This window comes from Podarcis cretensis, assembly GCF_951804945.1.
Source record: "Podarcis cretensis genome assembly, chromosome: 4".
Classification (NCBI taxonomy): Eukaryota; Metazoa; Chordata; class Lepidosauria; order Squamata; family Lacertidae; genus Podarcis; species Podarcis cretensis.
In genome coordinates this window covers 55,975,280-55,987,085 of record NC_137173.1, presented here as the reverse complement: position 1 = coordinate 55,987,085, position 11,806 = coordinate 55,975,280, and the positions used below count along the sequence as shown (strand labels likewise).

At 40.7% G+C, this 11,806-nt stretch overlaps 1 protein-coding gene across 2 annotated transcripts in view; it reads left to right on the top strand.

The window, feature by feature from the left end:
- The window catches only part of BRWD1 (bromodomain and WD repeat domain containing 1), a 46,254-nt gene extending 42,125 nt beyond the window's left edge, over positions 1-4,129 (top strand). For both annotated transcript variants that reach the window (XM_079974873.1, XM_079974872.1), the window contains exons 41-42: positions 40-924; positions 1,660-4,129. In XM_079974873.1, coding sequence (XP_079830999.1) covers positions 40-924; positions 1,660-2,702 — 1,928 coding nt within the window. In that variant the 3' untranslated portion in view covers positions 2,703-4,129. The remainder of the gene's footprint in view (positions 1-39; positions 925-1,659) is intronic.
- Positions 4,130-11,806: the final 7,677 nt, after the last annotated feature.

Below are 11,806 nucleotides of genomic sequence, written 5' to 3'. Positions count from 1 at the left end.
GGTCTGCTTTTATATAATAATTTTTGCATGTCTTTATAGAATGTGTCATCCAAGAGAATGGGTGCAGACGTTCTGCCAGGAAAAGGAGGCATGAAAGTGATTCTCAAGAAGAGGGAGTTTATAAAATACAAAATAGCAACCATCACGGTTACCGAAGATTGCCTCGTAAAAGTGCTACTGTGGCAGCTTATAAACTGAGGAACATAAATGATATGGAAACCAGAGGCTTTAAAAATGATGAAAAGCTGAACCACCACAATGCAGTTTCTACAACTAGGAAGTCAAACAGTTCAGGGGATGGAGACCAACAGTCTGAAGGAAAAAATAGGAGATATAGCAGAAGAAAGTGTCGTCAGACTGAGTCAGCTGTTTCTGCTAAGAGATATGATAGTGAGTCTGAAAATAGTTCAGATTCTGATAGTGCTTTAAGAAGAAACAGGCATGTTAAAGCCCATGGGCGCAAGCATAGAACGGTTTGTGATGAATCCCCTAATATAAAACCCAGGGTGGAAGTTTCAGAAAATAACTCCAAAAGCCATATGCCAAAGAGCAGAAGTCTTGATAAACCTTCTATATCTTTGCATAGTACTGTAGCCAGTTACGAATCTGAACTAGATTCTGAGTTAGACCAATACAGTGAGGAAGTTAAGAAGAAGCATGACTCTCGGAAGACTGTAGATTCTTTTAGTAAATCGAAAGACAAAAATCGCAGCAAAGCCACTGCAAAATCTGATGTAGAACATAGAGAGGATGGAACAGACTCTCTGCCAGAAACCAAGGAACTTTCAAGAAAGCCCAAATATAAATCCACAGTGGACTCCAGTTGTACTTCTGATTTGGAAATTGAATCCTGCTCCAATAGTAGTGATGCCACAACAGAGCAACACAAGAAAAAGAAACGGAAGAGAGAAGCTGTTAGAAAAGGTAATGTCTCATACTAATATATTTTAAATAAGTGCCTGAGGGAACTGGTAAGGCTAACACATCTATCTGCTGTTGGGAGCCAATGGACCTCTTAAAAGCACTAGCTGGAAATAAAGGGCAATGGCTTGTGTTTAAAAATATATAAAGTATGTTTAAAACAGTATCAGCATTACAGAAACAGTGTCTAACACAAAAACTATTGGGGTATGTACAACCCTACAGTATTTATAGAAGAGAAGGCAAAACAAACCAAGAAAATGCCTAGGTAAAATACTAGGCTTTATAGAAAATAATGGCAATGATCTGGTGTACTGAAATAGATTAAGAGAGTCTCCTTATTGGTCAAAATAAGTGTTGCAAGTTCATCCTGAATGATCAAGAATTAGAATTAGAAAGTTAAAGAAATGCCTGCCATGCTAACAGTGTAGTCTTATGCATGTCTACTCAGAAGTAGGTTCCATTGAGTTCCATGCTGCTTGCTCCTAGGGAACTGTGTATGGGATTATTGGTGGGTACTTGCTGCCCTAGGCAGTGTGAAGTGTTTATAACATTAAAAGTCTGCTTAGAACTTTCATTATTAAAAATATTTTAATGGTGCTTAAATTTCACAGTTGTACTGTTATCCTATATAATAGAGTTTGGTTTTGAATTATTACTTCAGTATATCATTTGTCTAAATGCACTCATTTCCGTTGGGAATAAAGTATTTTGAAATTTAAAACTTTTCTCTTGTAGAATCAACCCGAGTGATAAGGCAAAGTCCAGTATTACTCCGGAACAGGAAGAATTGCAGAAATTCTGCAGAATTGAATAGTGAAACGAACAATATCAAAACCCCTAATGGAAAGAAAATCCCACGCCGTAGTGCTACTGTGGCTGCAAGCAAAATCAAGCTAATTAGTGATGCCAAGGAAGAGTTCTCAAGTTCAGAAGTTAGATACCCTAAAAGCAGGTACAGAAAATTGCCTCATCGCAATGCCTCTGCTGCGGCCAGAAAGATGATATTGGATGTTGCACCTTCACCCTCTGAAAGTGAAGCAGAACTAAAGGAAAGTGAGCTCAGACAGAAACAGTTTCAGACCTCCTCTTACAGAGCTAAAAAATCTAGCAGAGAACCAGAGCAGAAGCATTTGGACTCTGAAGTAGAAAGTGTGGTGGAACAAAAGAGCAGACAGAGCAGAGCCCCAAGGAGACGATCTCTCACACCTGTGCGTAAAACAGTTCCTAAAAGGAAAAAACGTGCAGTAGAATTTTCTGAAGATGAATCCTCCAGTAGCATGTCTGCAGAGCACATAGATTCAAGCCAGCCACTACTTTCTGATAACCATAATGTTTCCAAATTGGAAAAAGAAGATAGTGATAGAAATATGAGGAGTACGACAGAGACTGGAAAAGGAGAGAGAAAACAAAGAAGTTCTCTGTCAAAAAACCCTGGAACTTCAAGGAACTCAAAACCGGAACCTGATGGCAGTTCCAATTCTTCTTCTGCTTCAGAATCTCAAACAGACTCAAAAAATATCGACAGTAGGAGAACTAGAAAGACAAAAAAGAGGAAAAGGAAAGCCATTTCAATAGATGACACTTTAAATGATGGCTTTTCTGAACCTTCCAAAATACCGCAGAGAAGGAAACGGCCAAAAGTGAATGAAGAGAATGATTCTGAGGAATTGGACTATACCAAGTATAAAAGAGGGAATCGACGTTCCAAAATTAGAACTAGAAATGGGGGCAGGAGAACTGTAAGATATGCAGATGATGAAGATGACTGTGAAATGTAACCTTGACAGGAAAATCTAGCCCACTTTCCTTTTGCTAGTGATACTAGCAAGACGTTGAATCTTCTCTTCCTCTAATTCAGGGAATATATTTATATTTTTCTATGAAAAAGTTAAATGTGGAGGCTCTCCTTTTCATAATATGACTTGCACATGCCTGCCTGTGTAGCAGCATTTAGCACATATGCCAAAATGTGCCTCATTGTAAGGGGCAAACTTTTGTCTTCAATGGTATTTTGCTAAATATAGTAAGTGGTGGGAGGGGGCTGAATAAAACATTAGGCAAAACACAGCTTAAAAGCTGTTTGTTTAGACAGTATTATGGTGCTGCAGAGACACTACCAATGTCTTACCATATTAGCGTGTTTAAAGAACAGATGAATGAACAGCCTGGTGTTTTAAGAACCCGTATATCAGTGACAGACTAGCCTCTCATACTGTATATTGTAAACAACTTAAAAGTGGTTACTGATTTAAAAACACACACCAGATATATGAGAAATAGGCACCCAAAGTAACAACCTGTTAAAATGAGCGGTGCTATGGATTTCTGAAAAACACAGCTTGAACTAATCGGTAATTAAGGGGGATAAAACACTTCCTGATTTTATAAATATGTCAATAAAAAGCTTCGCTGTCAGATATGTGGCTTCCATACTGTAAATTTGAGACCATTAGAATACAGGTGACCACTTGAGCCTAAGATTTTTCTTTGTGTGAATTTTTGTTACAAAACAAGCAAAAACTTGTTTGTGCTTTTTTTTATTCAAAATGGATTAAAACTTTTAATGCTCAGAGTGCTAGTATTTAAGGTGTTTTTGCTAAAGTTTGATGCCTAATTCCTTAAGATATAATTATTTATAACTTAGATAATTGGTGCACTTAAGCCACCCCAGCTCCTGATTTATTTTTTTTCAAAGTAAAGCACCTTCATGTTGGTGGTGTTTAGGTTGGCACTGTTGGAAACAAAAGTAATTTCACTTCATTATTGTATATCAAGAATGGAAGTAAATAGTAATACCACCCCATTTGGATTACCTTCTCTAGGATGTTATTTAAACTTCTTCCCCTTCCTGGGGAGTGATCTGTTTGCTTTGTATGACCCCCATTTGTTCTAATTCTGTGAAAATTCTGTATAAGTATACCAGGTATTTAATTTATCTCTGTGGGTTTCTTGAAGTTTTATTTTGATAACTATTAATTCAGGGTTGTATGCGGGTGTTTTTTTTAATGAAACAAAACCCTGAACTACTGTCCTAGAAAGCTGGTTATTTGTCTTCCACTTCTTGATTTCTCAAGGTAAAACTCCGGATAACATGGTTTGTCTATTAATAAAAGACTCCCTAGTGATCAAAGTTCTTTATTTTTGTATGTTTAGTTAGAAACTGTACTTGATATGGATAAACTTGCACATTCTGTGTTTAAATGAAGCTTCTTTGGAGTAGATTTGTTTGTTTAGAATCCTTTCCTCCTGGCCATATGAAATCCTAGTTTCTTCATTCCAAAGTTCTGCATAATGGTACGTCTGTGACCAATCTTCCATATTAGTTCAAGTAAATGACACCTGCCAACCATTCATTGTGGCTGCCAGAGGGGCCGGATGCCCCAAGTGTTCTGATGTCACTAAAGTAAGGCATACATCAAGAGTTGCAAGCTTATGGATTATTCATAGAATCATATAATTGTAGAGTTGGAAGGGACCCTAAGGGCCATGTAGTCCAACCCCTTGCAATGCATGAATCTCAGCTAAAGTATCCATGGCAGATGGCCATCCAACCTCTGCTTAAAAACCTCGAATGAAGGAAGATACTTGTCAATGTCCTTAAATTCTGATGGCCAGAACTGGACACTGTGTTCCAGGGGTGCCCTGACCAAGGCAGCATAGCGTGATACTGTTGCTTCCTTTGATCTGGATACTATGCTTATGTTGATATAGCCTAGAATAGCATTAGCTTTTTTTGCTGCTACATCACAATGTTGACTCATGTTAAGCTTGTAGTTTACTAAGACCCCTAGATTCTTCTCATATGTTCTACAGGCAATCCAAGTGTCCCCCCTCTTACATTTGTGCAGCATTTTCTTGCTGTCTTAAGTGTAGGGCTGACATTTGTCTCTATTTAATTTCATTCTGTTAGTTGGGGCCCAGTTCTCCAATCTGTTAATATCTCGAATCCCGAGTCTGTCTCCTACAGCATTAGCTACCCCTCTGTTTGGTGTCATCTGAAAATCTGATGAGCACCCCCTCAATTCCTTCAAGTTGTTTATAAAGATGTTGGAAGAACAGCAGACCCAGGACAGAATCCTGCAGCACCCCACTTGTCACTTTTTTCCGGGGTGACAAAGAACCATGAATGAGCACTCTCTGGGTTTGGTCAGTCAACCAGCTACAAATCCACCTAATAGTTCCTTATCCTGCCCACATTTTACCAGCTTCTCTGCAAGAATATCATGGGGAAATTTGTCGAAGGCATTACTGTAATCACAATACACTCCATCTATAGCATTTATAAGTAGCTTGTCACTGATACACCAACCTGCCCCAGACTATTTGGCTCAGGCTGACTCCACATATTTGTATGTGATGTAAGCAGTCCACTAGTAGTTTTTGGTAAAATGGTTTGTGTAGTGTACATATTTCTATAGTTCATCACCAGTGTTTGTTAGGCATTTAACCATTCTTTGCATAATTCATTGGTTAGTTTAAATATTGGCTGTAGCCACTGTTTAATATATGATGGTCTTGTGCTAGGAACAGCAAAATGCTGATCTCCTATACATACATGGAAGACTGCCCCACTGAGCTCTGTTTGAGTAGACATACATAGGACTGAAATGTAGGGAACTATGAGTCTGATGCAGAGGTTTGTTGGTATGGCTTAATTCCCACATGTGGATTACATGATCAGCCTATTTGCAGTTAGGGCATTTTCATGCTAACACAAGACTATAATGAGATCATAGCTGTAATGCAGGTGAGAAGCTATCAAAATGTGTAACTACCAAAGAGGTAAATTTAATAATAGCAATGCTGGGGGGGAGGGCGGAACGGGACGGTAGTTAACTCATAATCTATTGTATCATGAGGGCAAAACACAGATGCAACATATGTTAAAGGCTTCCCCACTCTCCAGAATCACACTGATCAAATTTGGTTGCTCCTAAGCATGTTTAAAGCTTGCTCTAAAATGTCAAAAGATCTGAAAATGGATCTCCCATATCACATGTGGTTGCCAGCACTTTTTTTGTGAACTCTCAAGGGAGATAGGGTTGTTGGCAGCAGGTAGCTTGTAAATTACGGAATTCAATCCACAATTTTAACACAAGGGTAGTGAACACAGTGCCTTCTAGATGTTGACTCTCAGGGGTGCCAACTTCAAAAAAAAAAATGGGGTAAGTTTCGCCCTGCATAATTGATCACATGATGCATGCACACCATTTGAATGGCAATGCCCATCAACTTGGGAGGGGCAGGCCCCTTTAATATTTTATTGGGGGGTCCAAACCCCAAGGAGTTGGCTCCTATGTTGACTCCCAAGTCCTATCAGTCTTAGCCGATATGGTCCATTATGGGCTGTAGCCTGCAGCCTCTGCAGAGGCACTGTGTGGGCTCCACTCTTCAATGACTGTTTCTGCCTCTAGGCAGAGCAGAGTCTCAGCTTCCATTCCCACATCTAGTAAAAGTAATGCATATTCATGGTTTATATTCAGAATGTGTTCAAAAGCTGATACTGGAAAGAAGAAAACAATTGGATGATGTGAAAATGAGAGAGGAAAATAAGGTGGCATTGAGAACATCATAAGAGCTTCACTGCATTGGACTGAAGGTTCTGTTGTATCTCTTGACCTTAGGGAGAAGGTGAATTATAATTAATATAAATACCATTAAACATACATGCCAGTGGCTTTCTGGAAATCACCTGCTCATAATCTGATATTGAAAGGGATGTTCTCAGCCGAACTTGAAGAAGTCTTTCATGTTTGAAAGTGAAGAAAGTTGACCTCATTCTTTCATCCACATGTGGCTGCCAGACTCTTGTGTTGTGGCTAGCCACAATGGCTCAACATGGAATTTGTGTTACAGAAATGTTGTTTGCTGAGTTTGAAACATTTTTTAATAATTTTGTCACCTGAATGGTATCTTGATGGTCTTAAAATAACCAACTTAAGTTCTTCTTTGTATTTATTTGGAGCAGATGTTAAAAAATCTTTAGCATGTCCGACACATTTACGTACCAGTTAACTCTTATTAAATGTGACCCTTGCCAAGTGACTTGGGAGTTTATTTCAAAGGATTGCAGTTCTATGTAACTGGAAGCAGATAACTGAAGGTGCATCCATAGCCAGATTTTTTTATATGTATAAAATGTACTATAACCTGATTACTTTAGCATCTAATACATAGATTTTTTAAAAAAATCTGGGTTCGTGCTAATTTATTATTTGTTTGCTGTATATTTTTCAGAATGCCAAATAAGAGTTGATCTTGAAAGGAGTGTATACTTCATTCAAATCAAGCTAGGGGCTGTACGCATGTTTGTGCCACATCTAAATTCATCCACTATGTTGCTCAGCAAACTCTTCATTTTTTACTTTCATGACTGGTCAGCCAGCTGCAGCCCAGCTGAGATATTCAAAGATAAAAAAAAAGTTATCCTATCATGTATTTTAGTTCCATAGTCCATTCCAAAACAAACTATTCAAAAATGTTTGTCACGGAATAATATTTTTTGGGGTGGCAGGGAGTGGAGAAATAGGATTTGGTCCTAGACCCTGATCTTGAGAGTCTTCCTGTTTGGCAATAAGCTGCAGGAGCACTACTGTACATGTGGATATCCACTTATTGCACAATGGGGAGAAGGAATCTGCATGCCATCTCCTTAAATAAGTGCTAGCAACTTCCTAAGGAACAGGGACCACAGTGCTTTCAAATGCAGCATACATGAAAACCATGTCCAGAAAGTTCAACCCAGTCATATTCAATTTCCAAAGAGGAAATATCTAAAAACAGTACTGTAGTTGAAAGGAAGTTGAAAGGGAGAGCCAAGAGCGTCAAATATCTTCAAGCTTCTTAGCAGTCATTCAATAGCACTATAATAGAAAGCAATACAATTCCTCCCCCAGATTTGGAAAGGTGCAAACAAGTTCAAGAGGATGCTAAAATGGTTAACAAGTAATGTAGAGTGAAGGAACTTGGAACTTGTAAAAGGCAAAGAGACTTTCTTGAAAAAGAGGAAGTCTTTCCCAAATGAAGAAAACAAGAAGAATGCAGCAGAACAAGCTGATGAAAAAATAAGGAAAGAAAATAAAATAATAAAGGGTGGTCATGTTGCTTCTTAAAAAGAAAAGAAAAACTGCAAGTTTATTGAAATGCATCTGAAGTAGAAACTGGACAGACATAGTTGGATAGGAAAGGTGTCAATGACTGAAGGAAAATAGGGAGGTTGCAAAGATGTTGCAAGGGTTCACTGTAGAAGATTTTGGGCAGATAAGCATCTGAGTCACTTTTGTGAGGCGTTTACCTTAATAACTGAGGTGATTATATAGAAGCGACAAGAGATAATAGTTCTAAGGCTAACAGACAAAGTAAAAATAAGCAAGTTGCCAGGTCTGGTTGTGTGAACTTGGCTATCTAACAAAAATGTGCAACTTCTCAGGTAAATTGTAGAAAGCTTTACTAAAATGAACATGATTTGTTGCATGCAGAGCCAGCCCACCAAGGAGGTGGTGTGAAGCACGCACCTCTGGCAGCATAAGTGCAAGAGGCGGCACCCCACCCTCTCTACCGCTTCCCCGCTTCTGCCAGAACGCCCCCCTCTCGCCCCCCTCTCTTCCCTGTCTCCGGGAATCAGGCAGATAGTCAAGATAGCAAACCTTTTAAGCAGGGAGATGGTCCACTGTTCTTCAGACTTTGTGGGGGGCCGGACTATATTTCAGGGGGGGGGATGATTTCCTATGCCCCACAAATAACCCAGAGATTCATTTTAAATAAAAGAACACATTCTACTCATGTAAAAACATGCTGATTCCCGGACCGTCTATGGGCCGGATTGAGAAGGCAATTGGGCTGGATCTGGCCCCCGGGCCTTAGTTTGCCTACCCATGGTGAAGAGCCCTGAAAGCATATCATCAAAGTGGATGAACAGGGAACAAAATGACAAATAATGATTCATTATAACAAAGTGTCAAGTGATGGGTATTGGGGTGAACCAATCCCCCACCCCAATGCACTGGTGGAATATGAGTTAACTGCAATTACCAAGGACAAATATCATGGTGAAGAGCTTAATTCTAAAAGTCAGTTTGATGTGTGGCAGCAGTAACAAAGACCAATACCACATTTAGGATGATTAAGGATACTGAAACAACCCTCCTGCACCAATAATAGGCAATAGAATAAAAGAACAATACCCCCATCTCCCCCCTCCTTTTCCCTTACCATAGCTGTCAACTTACAGATTTGAAAATAAGGGACCAGCAGCCAAAATAAGTGATTTTAGTCAACCAGCTAAAATACGAAGTTAAAAGGGACCAGATAATTTCGGAGAGCAGCGCCGGTTTTTAGCCCTTTGTTTCCAGAGGTTGCTGCTCAAGACACCAGCCAATGAAACACTGCAATTAAATAACTAAAAGCAGCAACCACTTTTCGCGCAAAACGAAGTCCAAGCTACGAAGATGCTGCTGCAGTTCTGTATCTTTTCTCTCGTGCTCCATCTGCAGCTCTCAATTACATCAGGTGGGGCGGGAGGAAGGGGGGGGGGAATAGCGCCTGAAGTAAACCTGCAGATAAGACCATCTATGCTAGTCTACCACTACAAATCTATGGGAGAAGCGCTTGCGGTCCTTCCCTTGTAGCCCTTATAACACCTGCCTGCGCCTCCTCCTCCTCTTCCTCCTCTCTCTGACCTGCTTTCTCTATGGTTGCCCTCTCTCTCCTCTCAAGGCCCCTCAGCAATTCATAGGCCATGCCAGGCTGCCCATCTCATCCGGGTCCTTTGGCAGCACAGCCGCAGTACGGCCTAGCAGGAGTGGCGGCGACGGGCAGAGGGGAGACCCCAGGCAGAGACGCTCAGTTCGGCGGCCGCGAGGAGGATAGCAGCGGAAGGGCCCGAGGCTCCTGCCAGTCCCGACGGGGAGGGGCTCCCAGGGGCTGAGGCTGGTGAAAGGAGGCTGGAGGGGGGCGGGCCGGGCAGCCAAGCAATACAGTTGGAGTCTCCCTTCTCCCTGGCCAGCAGGGAGGGAGGGAGAGGAGCTGCTTCCTTTGAAACCCGGGAAATTTAAGGGACATCCATCAATAAGGGACATCAGCGGGACATGGCGCTGGGATAAGGGACTGTCCCTCCAAATAAGGGACGCTTGACAGCTATGTCCCCTACCACAAGATGTCTATGTCTATGACAAAAGTGTCTCTCACCAAACATAAACAAACTGTGAAAAAGACTATGAACTGAAAGTGGAGACAATAGATGTGCCTTTCCCTACTTATCTGTTTGCTTTGTAACATGAAAAAAACCTTAATAAAAACTAATTTTTAAAAATTAAGGATTATTAGGAAGGTGATCATTGCATCCTAAGTTGTTTTGGTGCTATGGCCCCTAGAAACTGATCCTGGGCCTATGTTGCTATAAGGCCAAAAGAGATCTTGGTATTCAGGGTTGTTCAGGGGAGGACTCACCCCCACACAAACAGAGGTGAAATTTAAACCAGTCAGGAGTTAAAAGAACAGATGTGCAAGAGCACCACTGTAACCTCACTTTTGCTCTGCTAGCAAGATCTCAGCAGGGTTTGGGACTGAGTGGGGAACTGCCTTCACACACCCCGCCCAAGTAATCAGCTTTACAATTGCAGAGTTAATGAACTGATATAATCTGTGCACTTGTGGTCTCCATATCAGGAAGGTTATGTAGGAGAATGAAAATGTGCAGGCAAGGGCAATCAAAATGATCAGAGGATTAGAGCTAATTTCTTACATAAAAAGATAACTTGGGACAGGGGGATCGTGATAAAAACTATTAATGGTGTCAAGGAACTGGATGGCAAGAATTTTTTCTAATGAAGGCTTAGAGGGGATTGTGACAGTTTTTAGTTTGTGTTTAAGCACAAGAGGGCAGTATTGTTTAAAGTAAGCATTTTATTTTTCACACTATGGCTGCTCAGAAACACTTGTACAATGATCTGTGAAATACTGTTGTCCTTTCTGTTCATTTGTAGCATCCAAGTGCACAGCGGAATGATGAGGAATACGTGCCAACATGCTTTGTATTGCTTTATTTACATTTCAAAGCTGGTAGGTTACAGAAAACCATCTTGTCTCTGCCGGAGCAGAAAACTGCATTCTCTCTCCTCTGAAGCTCAGAGAGAATCACACTGTGTGAGAACAGTGAAAAACAGGAAACCAGTGTACGTCACATCCAGTCCCCCTTTCCCGTGAGAAAACTCCAACAGTAACTCTGTGGAATGTAAACATTGTCTTGTGACAAGCCTTTCGCTGCACAGTGAAGAGAGCAGAAACCAACATCCTCCCCCTTTCTGTGAACACCACTGGGCAGCGTGTTCGTACAATATCAGTACAAACCCAACTTCTGCACATAGGTACAGTGTTGATCCCTTGATACAATCTTGGACAATACATCAGCAGGAATTTCATTACCTGGCATATAGGACACCGTTACAAGTCCCTTCTGAATACGTTCCCTAGCATGTTGCACCTTCAATTGCAAGTGCTTCGTGCTTTGCTTACAACCTTCAGAATTCAGCAAAGCCAAACATGCTTTGTTGTCCTGGTAAACCTGGATTGGACATTTGACAGGAATTTTCATGTCTTTGCACAATTGTAACAACCATTCACAATCCTTAAGTGAATAAGACAGTGCATTCAGTTCAGCTTCACAAGTACTTAAGCTAACTGTTGTTTGCTTCTTGCATGACCAATCAAATAGACCCTGATTGTACATATAGCAAACTCCAGACGTACTTTTCCTGTCTGTAGTGTCACTTCCAAAACTTGCATCTGCAAATATCTCAAGACCACCAGACTTCTGATTGTTAAATCTCAGTCTGTAATGCATAGTGCCTTTCAAATACCGCGCTATGCGTTTCAGAGCTTTCCA